The sequence below is a fragment of the Neoarius graeffei genome, chromosome 14 (genome assembly GCF_027579695.1).
Source record: "Neoarius graeffei isolate fNeoGra1 chromosome 14, fNeoGra1.pri, whole genome shotgun sequence".
Taxonomy (NCBI): Eukaryota; Metazoa; Chordata; class Actinopteri; order Siluriformes; family Ariidae; genus Neoarius; species Neoarius graeffei.
In genome coordinates, this window is record NC_083582.1 from 4,743,893 (window position 1) to 4,762,981 (window position 19,089).

At 42.7% G+C, this 19,089-nt stretch overlaps 1 protein-coding gene across 1 annotated transcript; it reads right to left on the bottom strand.

The window, feature by feature from the left end:
- Window positions 1–8,122: 8,122 nt before the first annotated feature.
- On the bottom strand, window positions 8,123–17,169 carry LOC132898655 (leucine-rich repeat, immunoglobulin-like domain and transmembrane domain-containing protein 1). The gene is made up of 5 exons (XM_060940372.1): window positions 17,085–17,169; window positions 15,492–15,582; window positions 11,772–12,232; window positions 11,359–11,664; window positions 8,123–9,177 (listed from the first exon to the last, which is right to left on the bottom strand). The coding sequence occupies exons 1-5, from the start codon at window positions 17,167–17,169 to the stop codon at window positions 8,123–8,125; spliced, it is 1,998 nt and encodes a 665-aa protein (XP_060796355.1).
- Between the last annotated feature and the right edge of the window lie 1,920 nt (window positions 17,170–19,089).

The window sequence follows — 19,089 nt, forward strand, 5'->3', positions numbered from 1 at the left end:
AGGGATAGGAATGTTAACCCATTCTTGTCTAATGTAGGATTCTAGTTGCTCAACTGTCTTAGGTCTTTTTTGTCGTATCTTCCGTTTTATGATGCGCCAAATGTTTTCTATGGGTGAAAGATCTGGACTGCAGGCTGGCCAGTTCAGTACCCGGACCCTTCTTCTACGCAGCCATGATGCTGTAATTGATGCAGTATGTGGTTTGGCATTGTCATGTTGGAAAATGCAAGGTCTTCCCTGAAAGAGACGTCGTCTGGATGGGAGCATATGTTGCTCTAGAACCTGGATATACCTTTCAGCATTGATGGTGTCTTTCCAGATGTGTAAGCTGCCCATGCCACACGCACTAATGCAACCCCATACCATCAGAGATGCAGGCTTCTGAACTGAGCGCTGATAACAACTTGGGTCGTCCTTCTCCTCTTTAGTCCGAATGACACGGCGTCCCTGATTTCCATAAAGAACTTCAACTTTTGATCCATCTGACCACAGAACAGTTTTCCACTTTGCCACAGTCCATTTTAAATGAGCCTTGGCCCAGAGAAGACGTCTGCGCTTCTGGATCATGTTTAGATATGGCTTCTTCTTTGAACTATAGAGTTTTAGCTGGCAACAGCGGATGGCACGGTGAATTGTGTTCACAGATAATGTTCTCTGGAAATATTCTTGAGCCCATTTTGTGATTTCCAATACAGAAGCATGCCTGTATGTGATGCAGTGCCGTCTAAGGGCCCGAAGATCACGGGCACCCAGTATGGTTTTCCGGCCTTGACCCTTATGCACAGAGATTCTTCCAGATTCTCTGAATCTTTTGATGATATTATGCACTGTAGATGATGATATGTTCAAACTCTTTGCAATTTTACACTCTCGAACTCCTTTCTGATATTGCTCCACTATTTGTCGGCGCAGAATTAGGGGGATTGGTGATCCTCTTCCCATCTTTACTTCTGAGAGCCGCTGCCACTCCAAGATGCTCTTTTTATACCCAGTCATGTTAATGACCTATTGCCAATTGACCTAATGAGTTGCAATTTGGTCCTCCAGCTGTTCCTTTTTTGTACCTTTAACTTTTCCAGCCTCTTATTGCCCCTGTCCCAACTTTTTTGAGATGTGTTGCTGTCATGAAATTTCAAATGAGCCAATATTTGGCATGAAATTTCAAAATGTCTCACTTTCGACATTTGATATGTTGTCTATGTTCTATTGTGAATACAATATCAGTTTTTGAGATTTGTAAATTATTGCATTCTGTTTTTATTTACAATTTGTACTTTGTCCCAACTTTTTTGGAATCGGGGTTATAACATTTAGAAAAATAATCTGGGCTAAAGACAGGAAGATAAGAACAAGAACAAGACTAGTATACAAGACACACAGTACAGTACATCACAGTCCAGGGCAGTCCAGTTGAGGTTATCACAGTATCGGCATTATGTAGAATAATGTGTTAATAATGTGTAGCAGCATTCAGAAGCAGCATACGGTAAGTTGTTATATTGCAGGGCCCAAGGCATTTCTTATGAGATAGTTCAGGTAAGGTGCAAAGTCACATGTGTAGTTCCATAGAGAAGTCTTTTCCGTGGAGGGCAGCAGCAACAAGAAACAGTGTATGGTGTGTAAAAAAAAAAAAAGTGAGGTAGTGCAGGTAAAGGTGCAAAAGTCACATAGTGCAGTTCAGGGCCAGTTCTAGGTCTTTGGCTGCCCTAGGCGAGATTGAGTTTTGCCCCCCCAAGAAAAAAACCCCTCTAATAACATCTAAATAACACTTTAATCTAATCACTCTATTCTATTACTATTAAACAATGTACGGTGCATGGACAATAAACAAAAAGTCATTTTTATCTTTTTCATTATTGTTATTATTGTTATCATTATTCACATAAAGTGTCACAAAGTAAAATGACCACACAAATTCAATACATATCTCCATATAATGGGCAAAAACTCTTCCGCACCCTGTTCAAAGTGTAGTGCATGGACAATAAACAAGAAATTATTTTTAGTTTCTTTTTTGCTATTAAAAGTTAAGTCATCTCTGAAGAATTAACAAATTAAATGAATAAAAAATTCTACAATTCTAAATTGTGCAAACTTAAGCACCCTGTTAGGACATCAATGGGCTGTATTTTCAAACAAAAGTGCTATTATGGGTACTTTGTTATTGAAGTAACATTACAATGGGACTCGTCTGTTCTTCCTAATGGCAAATTCCTTGATAATATCATCAAATGATATTTCTCTTGAGATCTCTTGGTTGATGCTCATCAGAGCAAGCCCATTCAGACGTTCTTGACTCATTGTTGACCTAAAGTATGTCTTCAGCAGTTTTAATTTTGAAAAGCTTCTTTCAGCAGAAGCTACTGTTAGGGTTTTGCTGGGATTCGAACCTGGTTCGCTGGTGTGATAATCCAGCAAACCCCCACTAGGATGACTCAAATGCAGAGGCGTGAGTAGAAAAGGTATCAAAAGGTTTATTTACAATATTTACAATCCAAGGCAAAAACAAAAGTATAATCCAAACACTCAGAAGATAACCAGGAAAAAAACAAAAGTTCAAAGAAACAAAGAGCCAAAAAACCAGAAAAGAAGAGGCAAAAATACAAACGCTCAGAGGATCCAAAATGGTAAACACAAAGTCCAAAAAAAAGCAAAGTACAAAAACCACAAAGACACGGGCAAGGAAATTGGAACAGAGGTTACTGGAGCTAAACATAACAGCACAAAGACTCCATGACAAGAGGACTGAACTCAGGGGTATAAATACACAAACTAATTAAGGACAGGGCGGGGCAGGAAACCGGCAATAAGACAAAAACAAAACACAGACACAGTGGTGACCTCTAGAGGCCCAAAACAAACATGGCCAGAAAAGGAAATAACAGTGGCCTCTAGAGGCCAAAACAGTCCCAGTCCTAACAACTGTCACAGGTAGTGTAACAGCAGAGGTAAGGAGCGTGTATTTCTACATCCCCAGCTGCATCAGAGGTGTTGTAAAAAAGGTTTTCAACCTTTCATGAGCCAGGGCGCACTTTTTTCAATGAAAAAATCTCAAGGCACATCACCAATAGAAAATGTTGACTGAAACTAAATCGCTGTTGCCAATATTTACAATATACAGTCATTCTATAATTTTCCACGGTACACTTGGTGATCTCTCACGGCACACTAGTGTTCCGCGGTACTAGAGTTCGGCAGCACAGTGGTTGAAAACACTGTACACCACTGATGCAATTGGTAACATCTCCATTCAATAACTCCATCCCTCCTTTTTGGTGGGGTTTTGGTCACCCTTGGCGCCCCTGGGCACACTTTGCGCTCTAGGCAATTGCCTAGGTCACCTATAGCAATTGCTGGCGCTGGTGCAGTTCCATAGTCAGAGTCTTTCCTGAGTTCGAGTCTTTCCATGTATGTGTGTGTGTGTGTGTGGGGGGGGGCTTCCTGAGTCAGAGTCTTTCCATGTGTGTGTGTTGTGTGTGTGTGTGTGTGTGTGTGTGTGTGTGTGTGTGTGTGTGTATGGGGGGGGGTGTTCCTGAGTCAGAGTCTTTTCCATGCGGGGGGGGGCAAGATCCTAACTTCTTGGCTGTCTGGTGGGTGGAGCTGTCAGTGATGGGAGAGAGGGGAGGGAGTTCAACATCCTGACGGCCTGGTGGATGAAGCTGTTGGTGAGTTTGGTGGTTCTGGACCGTAGGCTCCTGTACCTCTTTCCAGAGGGCAGGAGGCTAAACAGGTTGTGTGCTGGGTGAGTCTCATCTCTCACGATTGTGAGAGCTTTGCGGGTGAGGTGGGTGGTGTATATGTTTTGCAGGGAGGGGAGGGGTGCATTGATGATCTTCCCAGCTGTGTTCACTATACGCTGCAGGGCTTTCCTGTTGTGGTCAGTGCAGCTCCCGCCCCATACAGTGATGCAGCTGGAGAGGATGGTCTCAATGGTCCCGCTGTAGAACGTAGTCATGATGGGTGGTGGGGCACTGGCATGCTTCAGTTTGCGCAGGAAGTAGAGGCGCTGTTGGGCTCTACGTGTTTACAAGGGCCTCCTGTCAGTCCTTTTTATAGATGCCCCTAAAACTATTTCACTCACATTCCCGTCTGTTTGAATCTAGTAAGTGCTCAACATAACTAAATCCTTTTTTTATGTTTCTTTTGCATTTTTTTTCTGTTATTTTCTCCAAATTTGGTCTTGCAAGTTTAACACCCATGAGGTGGCTCCGCCCCAACAGCTACCACCAGAGAGGGCGAACACGTGCTTCCTCTGAGACACGTTAAAGGACATGGGACATGGATTTTTTTCTGGGCATAATTATGTATAAAGGACATAAGAAATGCCATCTAAATCACTGCAGGGCGTAAAAAATGTGAAAATCATCACATTATTCAACTTTTTTATACATCAGCGTAAAACAATGATTCGTTAATGAGCTAGGTGGTCACGTGACCCGTGACGTCACAAAAACTTTCCAAGGAGCCAGCGCTTGGGAATCTAATGTAAACAGGTTACTGTAATGGACACCATCGACAGTGATATTCCCGATGTTTCACAGAGATGTGAAGTTAGACCCTATCAATTCGAACCGATAGCTGGAAATTCACATGAACATGGATCTTGTCTTTACTCTGACGGGTCAGATGATTCTGAGAGTGAGAGTTCATTCAGCCCTCATGAAACTGAAAGCGGTCGGCTGGATAACACTTCCTGGTAAGTTAAAAACAATTCTGCTCAAAGGCTAATGATCTGTTGAAAGAAGTATTTTTTTGTATCATACATTGAAAGTTCATCATAGATCTAGCTAAAGTCCGTTGCAAGCTAGTTTTTTTTGCTGATATTTTTCGAGATTGATTGAGATACAATGCTTCCAGAGTCCGAGATGAAAACATTCAAAATGGCGAAACGAGTCAGAATTATGATAATCAATAATTGATACACCCAAAATTATAATACTAATCCTTACCTCGGCTTTCAGTCGCTTAGCGAATGCACCTCGTGGTGGCCGTAGCACTTTGGGTTTCACTCCGCCGTCTTGTTCCTGAATTGGGACGTTGGGAACGGCTCCATCTTTAAGTAGCCTCTTAAATTTGGCTTGGCAATTAATATCGCTCAGTACCTGAGTATTAATGTTGAAAGAATCCTCAGTGAAATGGTCCGAACACAGTTTGTGGGAAACAGTAGGTGCAAAGTTTTGCCCACACTTTCCTCAGCTTCGGGTCCTTGGGGAATGCAAAAAAACTTACTCCAGGGCATTTCCCATTGGAATTATTGCAACCATAAGCAGCACAATACACCATGATGTTCAATGTACTTTAAAGACTATAAAAACAATTTTCTTGTCATCCACTTCTCCATTCATCTACCCGCCTGTGCTGTGCCCAAAAGTTTTTGTGGCGTATGATCACGTGACAGCGGCTCTTCCGGTTGTAAAATATGCATATCGGAGCTCGAGCAGAAATGCCATATAATCATCACAAATATAACGATTTTGCTGAATTTAATAGATCTCATCTCATTATCTGTAGCCGCTTCATCCTTCTACAGGGTCGCAGGCAAGCTGGAGCCTATCCCAGCTGACTACGGGCGAAAGGCGGGGTTCACCCTGGACAAGTCGCCAGGTCATCACAGGGCTGACACATAGACACAGACAACCATTCACACTCACATTCACACCTACGCTCAATTTAGAGTCACCAGTTAACCTAACCTGCATGTCTTTGGACTGTGGGGGAAACCGGAGCACCCGGAGGAAACCCACGCGGACACGGGGAGAACATGCAAACTCCACACAGAAAGGCCCTCGCCGGCCACGGGGCTCGAACCCAGGACCTTCTTGCTGTGAGGCGACACCACCGTGCCGCCCCATTTAATAGATGATTTTGTATTTGTTGATGCAATTATTTTTAATGGAAAGAAACTGATATAGCGTGCATTTATGTTTCATGTCCCATATCCTTTAAGCCAACTGCTCACACTGCATCACAGGGAGGTGTAACACACACAGACGAAAGTGTGATTCATCCTCTTCTGCATATTTAAACTGACAGATGCCCATAATTGGCTTGAGTTGCTGTGATTGACAGGGAAGTGAGTGTATGCCCCTCCCACTCTGACAGCACAGCCAGTTTTTGCTCTCTTGGCTCCCAGACACAGATGACCAAATAATTTTACTATTAGCACAAAAGCACACTTTGCGTCCAAAATAATGAACAAAAAACATGAGAAAAGCCAGAATAAACATCGATCATGGTTTTCCAAGATGGAGAAATGCGTTCCTGGATGCAACTTTAATCTCAGTGTATTTGCTGTAACTCTTGGCTCATCTGTGGCGTCTGTGGTGTGGTGACATTGACTGAGATTTTTCTCATGAATTTGTGACTTTTTAATCTCAGAATTTCTGAGTGTTTTTTGTACAAATTTATGCCGAGATTTTTTTTCCTGTAAATTTACAAATTTAATCTTGGGAATTCTGAGTGTTTTTTTTCTTGGAATATTACCCCCTCGCTCAGCTCCATATTTTTCTTTTCTTTTTTTTTTTTTTACCTACAATGGACATGATATGCCATTTCATAAAGATATGAATTTCAGCTTCAACTTTGTCACATTCTTTTATGTTGAAATATTCCTTCAAACAAAATCCACATCTAAGCTAACGATCGTTCTGTGCAAACTGCTCAACTATTCCAGAAAATAAACAATTCACCATCACTAAAATTTATTCCTAGACATAATTTCTAGACATAATTCCTAAAGCGTCATTTTTGACACACTAACTATTACTAGAAACACTGAAAAGACTGTTAGAGGTTGTCTTGCAGGAAATAATTTAAGATATAGCAGAAATTCAGGGAGATGATGTTTCTTCTATATTTATGTAAAACATTTATTTGTGCATAAATTTTAAGACAATTACATTTAAGAAATACATATTTATTTACATAGAGCATCTTGAATTCGAGTTAAATTAAAGCACAGTAAATGAACTAACATGGTACCGTAAATACAGTGAAGTATAAAACAAAAAAGAAATCATACACTTCTAGTATTGTGCACAAGACATTGTGAAAAAGTCAAGGTCACATGAGGACACACCAGAGATGAGCGTTTTGTTCATTCCCTTGGTTCCTGAATTCTTTCCCTTCCTCAAAAAGGATGAATAATATAATTATTGAAGACATTCTGTTTTAGATATGTGATATGACCAAAAGTTTGTACATCCCAGCCATCACACCCATATGTCCTTGTTGAATGTCTCATTCCAGATTTATTCCCCTTTGCTGTTATAATCTTCTCTTCTCTTCTCTTCTCTTCTCTTCTCTTCTCTTCTCTTCTCTTCTCTTCTCTTCTCTTCTCTTCTCTTCTCTTCTCTTCTCTTCTCTTCTCTTCTCTTCTCTTCTTTTCTGGGAAGGCTCTCCACTAGAGTTTGGCGCATGGCTGTGAGTTGTGTTCATTCACCTACAAGAGCATTAGTGAGATCAGACACTGATGTTGGGATGTTGATGAGGTTCCAGTTCCAGTTTATCCTAAAGGTGTTCAGTGGGGTTGAGTTCAGTCAGGGCTCTGTGTAGGACACTTGAGTTCTTCACTCCAAACTCAACACACCATATCTTCATGGAGCTCACTTTATGTAGAGGAGCATCATCATGCTGGAACAGGCTTGGGCCTCTTAGTTCCAGTGAAGGGAAACTAATGTTACAGTGTACAAAGATGTTCTATAGAGTTGTGTGCTTCCAACTTTGTGAAAGAACCAGTTTGGGGAAGAACCACATACTGTATGGGTGTGATAGTCAGGGGTGCACATACTTTTGGCTACGTATATATTGTATGTATTGTTGAAAAAAGTAAACACAAGACACACAGTTCAGACTCAGGGATTTACAGTGAGAAAGTGTCTGGTTTGTGGATACCAAGATCACATGGTGTTTCCTTGCAAGGCTGTGAAGATGCTTTTTTTTTACACATACAGGGCAGCGACTAAATAACATTGCTGGCATCCCAAATAGGGTGTATTCCCCCCTCATGCCCAGTATTCCTGACACAGTCTCCAGAACTACTGACCAGGATAAAGTGGATACTAAAGATTAATAAGTGAATGAATGAATGCTTTTGTCCATGTTTCATCTTCACCAGCAGACTTTAGCAGTAATACTCATTCGGATGTCCCTCAGTTCTGTTTACAGCCTCGGAATCGACGCTGGAGCGAGCCGAGAGCAGGCGGTTGGACTCGTCTTGGTTGAGGTGGGTGAGGTACTCCCCTTCCATCCCTTTCGCCTTGCCACCTGGTGTGAGAGTCTCAAAGGTCACATACGAGTCCTGATTGTCTTTCAATCTTCTTCCCATGAGCTTCTGGAGTCGTCTTTTCAGAGCTCCGCAGCAAACGATCAAGGTGAGAGGCACCGCGATGACACAAGCCACCGTGATCACCACCACGTTGATAAGCTTCTGAGTACCACTCGCACTTGCTGCCTCATCAGTTGAGAAGATCACACACTGCTCCTTCTTTGGGATTAGACCTTTCACACATACACAGGCGATATACTTGGTTTTGGGAACAAGGCCTTCGATGGTGATCCGGTGCTTCCCAGGACCGACAATGATGCGTCTCATGTCTCTCTCACCAAATACAGCATAAAGAACACTAAACCATGTGTTGTTGGTCGCAGATGGAGCTCGCCAGTTAATCAACACTGTGTGATCGGTGTCGCCGATGACTTTGACTGAACGTACCACCCTCTTCTCTGGACCTTGCTGGAGGGAAGAAGCGTTGGCTGCCAAATTGCTCAACACATTCTTGTCCATGTCCATTTCTAAGCTGTTCACTGAGGTTTTGCCATCCAAGACTCCATCAGAGGTGCTGTAGCTCTCAATCTTGGATGATCCTATGGATTTTGATGCATTAAAAGGCCCAATGATGGGAACATCTCTAGAAGTGGAGGTTGGAGGGATGTATCTTGCGATGAGTTTCTCTTGATATGCTGCTCTTCCAAAGCTTCCATTCTTCTTGGTGCCAGTTTTCATGACAGCAGCCTCATTGACCTGTTGTGTTTCTGAAATAACGAGAGAGATGACAGCATTGGCACTGCCCACAAAATTATTTGCTGTGCAGACGTATTTGCCTGAGTCATGAGATGATGCTGTGAGGATGCTGAGGATAGACCAGTTGATGCCTTCAGTTGAAACCTCCTCATGAACTGTAAAGTGGAATGACAATAACAATCTGTTATTTAGCATACTTTTGATGCAGATATTGCAGAACTGCCTTTCTTGCTGCTATTGTAAGACATTTTTGGTTGTACTACATGGTAGGAAACCCCAAATTACCCTTGACCAGAGTGTCATTTGGATGAGTCGTGAAAAGTGGTTTTATAATGAAGCAGAACTTGGTGAACTGAAAGAACTTCATAAATGTTATCAAGCATACTTAATGATGAATTTTATTTCTAGCACAATTTAGTTAGTCTGTCCCTCAGTGGGAAACCTTAAAGCCTCTGTGTAGAATCCAACAAAAGAGCTAAGAACCCTCCATTAAAGGCCGTATTCAGAATTGAGTTGAGTATTCAGTATTCAGGCCTCAGATCTAATTACACTGAAAGGGTATTTGATGTAACCACACTATGTCATGCTGATGTTTATGTTCTGGCTGTAAACATATTTTGAAAACTCATCTCATCTCATTATCTCTAGCCGCTTTATCCTGTTCTACAGGGTCGCAGGCAAGCTGGAGCCTATCCCAGCTGACTACGGGCGAAAGGCGGGGTACACCCTGGCAAGTCGCCAGGTCATCACAGGGCTGACACATAGACACAGACAACCATTCACACACACATTCACACCTACGGTCAATTTAGAGTCACCAGTTAACCTAACCTGCATGTCTTTGGACTGTGGGGGAAACCGGAGCACCCGGAGGAAACCCACGTGGACACGGGGAGAACATGCAAACTCCGCACAGAAAGGCCCTTGCCGGCCACGGGGCTCGAACCCAGGACCTTCTTGCTGTGAGGCGACAGCGCTAACCACTACACCACCATGCCGCCCCTAGTTTGAAAACTATGGAATGCAATTTGAGACCAATATTAAATGCATAAATGACAATTTTAAGTAATTCATGGCTTCATTAAGTTGTGCGCACGCTCTCAGAAAATAAACTATGTTTTTGTACCTTTAGGGGTACAATGGCTTGTCACTGGGCAGTACCCTCTAAGGTATTTATTTGTACATGTTATATAGTGCTTGGGAACATATATGTACCTTTTTTGGCCCTAAAAAGATACACATAGTTACCTTGAGGTCCAATAAGGAACCCTCGGGGGTACATTAATGTAGATTCTACCTTTGGGGACAGAAATAGACTCCTATTTCTAACAGTGCATGAGAAACTGAAAAGTAATAAAATAAGCTGGATCACCTGCTATTTTCCATTTTTATGAATAGTGTTGTAGTATTTGAGATTGATTTTGGTCTTGAGACCACTCTTTGAACGTCTCAGGCTCATCTCAGAATCAACTGCATTTTTACTCAGTCTCAGACATGGAGGAATTGGGATTTTATCTCAAGACCACATCTGTGGGGATTTCACTAAACTGCAAGTGTATTGTCTGATTTATTTATGAACATCGTTACTGTGATTGGATGTAAAACTTCCTGCTTCAAATTCAACCAATAATGTGACTCATTTGCTAATTTGAATTTTGTGTTACTGTTAACAGCTGACACCCCTCCTCCATCCCGCCCCTCCCCCTTCACACACACTGGTCTGGTCCTGGTCTTGACTTGGTCTTGCTCTGCCTTGGTCTTGACTTGATCTCAACCCTTCAAAGTCTTGGTCTTGATTCGGTCTCGATACACTCTTGTCTTGGTCATGACTTCGTCTGAGTTTAGGTGGTCTTGACTACAACATTACTGATGAATAATGAGTATGGAAGCCATTTTGTTAAGTTAAAACCAAATTTGCACTGATTAAGGTAATTACAACTAGGACTATTCATGCAACAACATATTGACAGTGTACCTGATTCCTATTACGGTCAATTCAATCTTTTCCACCTTCTCATTTATATATCATATTAGTCTTTTTATTTTAACTATTTAATTGTACTTTGCTTTTATTTTACATTGTATTAAATTTGATGCCAAAGAAAAGAAAAACTAATGTGCTTCCTAAGTCCTTATTTTCTATCCTTGATTTTTTTTTCTAATAATCTGAATGTGGGGCACAAATACAGCTTCAGCAGCTGTGTAACCCGACTCTGAATACAAGGATCTTTCCCAACATAAATACTGATGTAGATTTTGGACTCACAGTACGGTCCTCATAGTAATTCACTGGCATTATTTGAGGTAATAGAGTATAAATGAGACATTACACTCACCTGTACCGTTGATAGCTTTTCCATCAGCCCGGGACCAGGTGAGCTCAGGCATCGGCACTCCAACAGTGCCACAGCGGAGCAGGACATTGTTGCCTACTGAACTGCGAACCTTAGCCACGGCTGTGTGGACCCGTGGTGCCTGGCACCTCCGTATCTCCACATCCAAGAAGAGGACGCCGGAAAAACTCTCAGGCTCCGAACAGCGCAGGTGAGTGTCAATGAAGGCTGATGTGGAGGACGGAGACTTCTGGAACTGAACCAGGTCAAACAACCGACAGTCACACTGCCATGGGTTATCATGAAGGCCTGGGGAATTAAAAATAAGGTTTCTGTGCAAATAGAGATCAATGCTCATATAAAATAGCAAATTATTACAGAAATGCAGAGGAAATCAGAAAAATTATTAATTTTACCCAAAATCATCTTTGAGTTCTTGGCCTCCTGTGCTGGTTTTGCTGAGAACCACATCAGCATCACTTCAGATGGCACTGTAGTGAGACTGTTAGTGGACAAATCGAGGTAAGTGAGGTTTTTAATGTAGACCGCTGCCTCAGCTGGGATGCTGGTGATCTGGTTGTTGTGCAAATCCAGCAGTCTGAGTTTGGGCATGTCAGTTAAACTCTCCCATGGGAACGAGGTGATGAAATTACCCTCAAGACGAAGCTCATTGAGCATTCTCAGGCCACGGAAACTGTCTACCTCGAGACCAGAAAGAGAGTTGAAGCACATCCAGAGGAATTCGAGATTTCTGAGGGAGATAAAGGCCTCACTGGAGATTTGGGTAATGTCAGTCTTTTCAATACGAAGCTTTGAAATGTCTGAGGGGAAGTTGGTGGGGATGGAGGTGAGCTCAGGATCATTGCACAATACACTCCTGAAAAAAGATAATAAAACGCAAAGGAAATGAACAATGATAATACTGTAGTATGATTCAGATTTTATTTAGACATTCACTCTGATAAATGGTTAATGACGATGATGATTCAAGCCATGCTTGATTCAAGATATGATGATGGTATACCACTTCACTGCTGAATTCTCATTACAAAAACTAACCCGGCCTCTGGGGTTACACAAGCCAGTGCATTTCTTAGTGCTGGTCCCAAGCCTGGATAGACTGGGGAGGGTTGTATCAGGAAGGGCACCTGGTGTAAAACCTATGTCAGGTCAAATACGTGGATCATAAATTGGATTTCCACACCAGATTGGTTGAGGCCCGGGTTACCAATGACTGCTACTTGTACTGTGGGCCAGCAGGGTGCTGGTGAAAACCATGCTGCTGCTGTGTGAAGGTGAAGGAGAGGGGGAAGGCATTGTCCAGAGGAAATGGGAGAGAAGGAAGGGTAAAACTGTGGAGATGAGAGTCAAAACTTTGAATGTTGACACTATGACTGGTAAAGGGAGAGAGATAGTGGATGTGATGGAGAGAAGGAAGGTGGATATACTGTGCGTACAAGAGAACAGGTGGAAGGGGAGCAAGGCCAGGAGCATCAGCGGTGGGTTCAAACTGTTCTACTGTGGATGGGAGGAGAAATGGGGTAGGGGTTGTCATGAAAGTGGAGTATGTCAAGAGTGTTTTGGCAGTCAAGAGAGTGTCGGACAGAGTAATTAGTATGAAGCTGGAAATTGAAGGTGTGATGAAGAATGTTGTCAGTGTGTATGCCCCACAAGATGGGTGTGAAATAGAAGAGAAATAAGATTTCTGGAGTGAGTTGGATGAAGTGATGGAGAGACAGAGTGATGATTGGAGCAGACTTCAGTGGACACATTGGTGAAGGGCACAGAGATGATGAGGAGGTGTTGGGTAGGTATGATGTTACAAAGAGGAAAGTGGAAGGACAGATGGTGGTGGATTTTGCAAAAAGTATGGAAATTTCTGTGGTGAATTCATATTTCAAGAAGATGGAGGAACACATGGTGACATATAAGAGTGGAGGAATGTGCACAGAGGTGGATTATATCCTATGCAGGAGGTCCAGTTTGAAAGAGATTGGAGACTGTAAGGTGGTGACAAGGGAAAACATAGCTAGGGAGCACTGGATGGTGGTCTATAGGATGACTTTGGAGACCAAGTAGAGGAAGGGAGCCTTTCTGACTGTAAGATGAAGTTCAGGACAGAGTTAAGTCAAGCACTGGATGATAGGGAAGAGTTGCCAGATGGCTGGGCAACTACTGCAGAAGTGGTGAGGGAGACAGCCAGGAAGGTACTTGGTGTGTCATCTGGACAGAGGAAAGAAGACAAGGAGACTTGGTGGTGGAATGAGGAAGTGCAGGAAAGTATACAGAGGAAGAGGTTGGTGAAGAAGAGATGGGCGAGTCAGAGAAATACCGTATGTCTGTGAAGATTCTCAGTCATCCAGGTCATCGTAAACCATAGGTGATAAAGAAGGCAACTGGACTTGCTTGAAATCCTTGAAGACGTTTCACCTCTCATCCGAAAGGCTTATTCAGTTCTGTCTGACTAGTGGGGAGTTCCAGGTATTTATCCTCTAATGGACCAAAAACAATGCTAAGGAGATTCATTGAGGTCACATGGGTCGTTGACCCTCTCAGTCATCCTGTAGGTGTTAGGGTCACTGGAGGCCGGGTGTGAACACAGCTTGTGAACTCGGCTTAGTGTGAACTTAGCTTTTGGTCCATTAGAGGATAAATACCTGAAACTCCCCACTAATCAGACAGAACTGAAGAAGCCTTTTGGATGAGAGGTGAAATGTCTTCAAGAATTTCAAGCAAGTCCAGCTGCCTTCTTTAGCACCTATGTTTGATGAGTCAGAGAGATGAAGAAAGTAGACAGAAGTACAAGGAGATGCAGTTTAAAGTGAAGAGAGAGGTGGCAAAGGGAAAGTCATATGGCAAGTTGTCTGAGAGGTTGACCTCTCAGGAATGAGAAAAGGACTTGTACGGTACCGATTGGCTAGACAGTGGGACCGAGCTGGGAAGGATGTGCAGTAGGTGAAGGTGATGAAGGATAAAGATAAAAATGTACTGACAAGTGAGGAGTGTCTGTTGAGAAGATGGTAGGAATACTTTGGCAGGTTGATGAATTAATAAAATGAGAGAGAGATGGATGGATGGATGGATGGATGGATGGTGTGGGGATTGTGAATCAGAATTTAAGGATTGTGAATCAGGTGGATTAGCAAAGATGAAGTGAGGACAGCTACAAAGAGGATGAAAAACGGAAAGATGGCTGGTCTGGATGATATAGCTATATGGAGATGTTTAGGAGAGATGGCAGTAGAGTTTTTCACTAGATTGTTTAACACAATTTTGGAAAGTGAGAAGATGCCTGAGGAGTGGGGAAGAAGTGAACTGGTATCAATTTTCAAGAATAAAGGTGATGTGCAGAGCTGTAGTAATGACAGAGGTATAAAATTGACCAGCCACACCATGAAGTTATGGGAAAGAGTAGTGGAAGCTCGGTTAAGAAGCGAGGTGGTGATTAGTGAACAGCAGTATGGGTTCATGCCAGGAAAAAGCACCACAGATCCAATGTTTGCTTTGAGAACGTTGATGTAGAAGTATAGAGAAGGTCAGAAGGAGTTGCATTGTGTTTTTTTTGGATTTAGAGAAAGCATATGACATGCTGCTGAAAGAGGGGTATGTGGTATTGTATGAGGAAGTCAGGAGTGGTGGAGAAGTATGCAAGAGTGGTGCAGGATATGTACGAGGGCAGTGTAAGTGTGGTGAGGCATGCAATAGGCATGACGGATGGGTTCAAGGTGGAGGTGGGGTTACATCAGTGATCAGATCTGAGCCCTTTCTTGTTTGCAATGGTGATGGACCAGTTGTGAAAATACTTGCGGATATGTTTTTTCAGAAAATAATGAATTTCAGGATGGTAACAGTGACTCCACTTCATCACACCACCTTGTCACTCAGTGTTTTATTGTAGCAGGACATTACAGTGTTTGATTCATATTTAAGACTCACAGGATTAATTTTCCTTGCAATATATTGACTTTCCTGCTTAATTTTTCAGGAACTAGACTAGCCTGCACTGTGGCACCAAACATGGGGAAAAGATTAAAGAGCACTCGAGTTAATCTCGTACTTATTCTAGACAGGATTTAAAACCAACACTGTAATTGTACGCGGTACACAAAGCAACACAAAGGACCAGTGAGACTTACCGAGCCTTGGCTCCATCACTGAGTTTGTGGTAAAAACAGCTGCACTGTGCTGGACAGGTGCTGCTGAGGACAGGAAGTCCACTGAAAAAGGCTAAACCGAAACACAAACACAGAAAGAGGAACATTTTGGCACTGTCGAATGAATGACTAATTCAATTTTAGAAAACAGAATAAAGAAAAAGAAAGAGAGATGTCTGATCGTGTCCCTGCTGCAGCAGCAACATTGTCGTCTCTGTCTCAGTCGTCCATGTTCATGTCCACGCCGCTGCTGCTGCTGCTCTGAATCCCCAGATAAAAAGGATAGAGGAGGATTAGTGATAGGACGCGTGCTATTTTCATTTACGTGATTAATTCCTTCCTGGAAGCTCATAGGCTGCGTGTTTGCCTTTTGTTTATATACAAGACAGGGACATTCTGACAATCTGATTGGACAGTTAAATGTGGAGCTTGGATTTTAATGATGATGGTCATATTATTTGTGCATCACTTCAGTAGAGGGTGATGGAGAATCAGATGTGCTGTGAGAAACTTGTTAAACATGGCTGTAATTTCAGTAGTACCTAAACCCAGAGCACTTTTTAGATCCTGTATTATATTATATTGTATTTTAATTGACTTCTGTTATTACTGCTGCAAAACCAATTTGGGGACAAATAAAGTTCTACTTGGGCAGCATGGTGGTGTAGTGGTTAGCACTGTCGCCTCACAGCAAGAAGGTCTGGGTTCAAGCCCAGCGGCTGACGGGGGCCTTTCTGTGTGGAGTTTGCATGTTCTCATCGTGTCTGCGTGGGTCCTCTCCGAGTGCTCTGGTTTCCCCCACAGTCCAAAGATATGCAGGTTAGGCTAATTGGTGACTGTAAGTGTGAATGGTTGTTTGTCTCTATATGTCAGCCCTGCGATGATCTGGCAACTTGTCCAGGGTGTACCCCGCCTCTTGCCCATAGTCAGCTGGGATAGGCTCCAGGATAAGTGGTTATGGATAGATGGATGAAGTTTGACTTGACATTTAAAGAAAAGAGTTAAAGATAGCACAATAATCATTGCATTAGTTACTTTATATCTACAAGTGTTGCACTGTGTTCCTTCCCTTACACTTGGACCTTCTTCAAATGCAAAATCAGAGTCTGATGTTGGTGACCACATTTTTGAAACCAGTTCTATCCCACACCAACAGTAACAGGTCCACAGCTTTCATACCTATTTCCAATGCCAGACTCTGCAGAAGGTTCTGTCTTTGTCTTCCTCGGCTTTTTCTTCCCTCTACTCTTCCTTCAGTGCATAATTTTTCAATTGAGTTTTCTCTGACTATATGTCCAATGAACCTCAACTGTCTTGGCGGACAGTTTGAATGAGGTTCCTTGTTTCATTGACCAACTCTTTATTGACCAACACTTGGGTACTTGGCTTAAAAGGTCAAAAATGTTTGATAATGATTGCAGTTTTTTATTTGTTAAAGAACAACATGTCCAACTCTTTTTAATCTTCTTCTTCTTCTCCTCGTATGTCAGCCATAGTTGACCATTTACTGAAGATTTGTTAGCTAGCTCAGAAGAGTACCCAAGGTGGACATCAAGGATGTAGAGCAGTTCTCACCATTGCTCTGGTCTGAATCAGTTGATGAGTTTCTAAACTTGAAGCGGTTTCCTCTTGGAGCATTTTCTAAACCAAGACCTACCATGAGTACTCTTGGTAGTTGGGTTGGATTGAGGTCAGATCACGTTCCCACCACAAACAAACTACTCCAGAGTTTGTTTGGAACCAGAATGAGACCATTCCTCCAAAGGGTCTTGGTGCGGTTGTTCTGGTCCACACCTGAGTTGAGGACATAGAGCATTTCCCATCCAACCATTCTCTCTCTCTCACACACACACACACCTATGGGCAATTCAGAGTAGCCAGTTAAACTAACTGCATGTCTTTGGACTGTGGAGGAAACCGGAGCACCCAGAGGAAACCCACACAAACACGGGGAGAACATGCAAACTCCACACAAAAAGGCCCTCGTCGGCTGTGAGGTTCAAACCTGGAACCACCTTCTTTAATCTATTTATAGATACATTTAATATTCATGAACAAGTTAGTTCCTGGGGCGGCACGGTGGTGTAGTGGTTAGCGCTGTCGCCTCGCAGCAAGAAGGTCCTGGGTTCGAGCCCCGGGGCCGGCGAGGGCCTTTCTGTGTGGAGTTTGCATGTTCTCCCCGTGTCCGCGTGGGTTTCCTCCGGGTGCTCCGGTTTCCCCCACAGTCCAAAGACATGCAGGTTAGGTTAACTGGTGACTCTAAATTGAGCGTAGGTGTGAATGTGAGTGTGAATGGTTGTCTGTGTCTATGTGTCAGCCCTGTGATGACCTGGCGACTTGTCCAGGGTGTACCCCGCCTTTCGCCCGTAGTCAGCTGGGATAGGATCCAGCTCGTTGCAACCCTGTAGAAGGATAAAGCGGCTACAGATAATGAGATGAGATGAGATGAAGTTAGTTCCTGTTCTCACTTATGTTATAGCAGCTGCAGTATGAACAATCGCCATTAAGACAAAAATCCTGCAGTTAATCATTCCTGAGACATCATAAAGTGTAAACTCCTCTATCCTGAAGATATCAGAAACTGTCAAGTTACAGCATCCATCACACACATCCCTGTTAATGACCTGCTACTATAGAAATGATAATGTATTAGAACGAGTGCATTAATACGTATAAATCTGTGATCTACAGCTGCACCACTGTCAGTTCATTTTAAATGATAAAGGTTTTCAGAAAGGAAATTAATCTCAGATGTACTGTTGGCCCTTTCCAAGCTCCACTCCGTCATCTGCTGTTCCCATGGACAGCATTTGTTGTTACCCAAAATCCTCAGTGCTAATCACCTCACTGTAAGTAGCACTGAATCGGGATTACTGCAGCCAGGGCTTGAGTTCTGCCCAAAAATGTACAACATGTGCACATGCCAAGCTTTAGGCTTTTTCACCTCAAAAGTTTCTGGGTTTAAAAATAAAGACTGGATTTGTAGTTGTAGAAATTCTTCCTAAATATTGAAATCATGTGTTCAGAACTCTCTGAGGTTTTGAACAGTAGGATGGACAGATGGATAAAAAGGCCAAAGGTCTAGACAGACAGACAGACAGACAGAGAGATAGAATCAGACAGATACTGTAGATAGACACAGATGGACAGATAGAGACAGTTGGAGTGACAGGCAGATAAATAGTTAGAGCCTGATGAATGGACAGATAGATAGGGACAGATGCACAGTTAGAAATGGAGAATGATAGCCACAGATGGACAGATAAATAGGAAGAGATGGGACAGACAGACAAATAAGGATGGATTGATGGACAGACAAGTAATGAAGAGTGTAGAACACAGTAAAGAGTGCATAGTGTACAGTGTGTTTCTCAGATATTGTGTATTATGTACCCCCACTGCCCGACCCCACCCCGTGTCTCTCTCTCTCTCTCTCTCTCTTATTCCCTCAGTCCCACAGCAGTGTATTAAGACATTCCTTCAGGCATTACTCACTCTAACACCTCTCACATTCTCGTGGCCTTTCACGTGAAACAGGATATAAAATCAGGCTCTTCTTTTTAAAACCTTCTCATTTCAG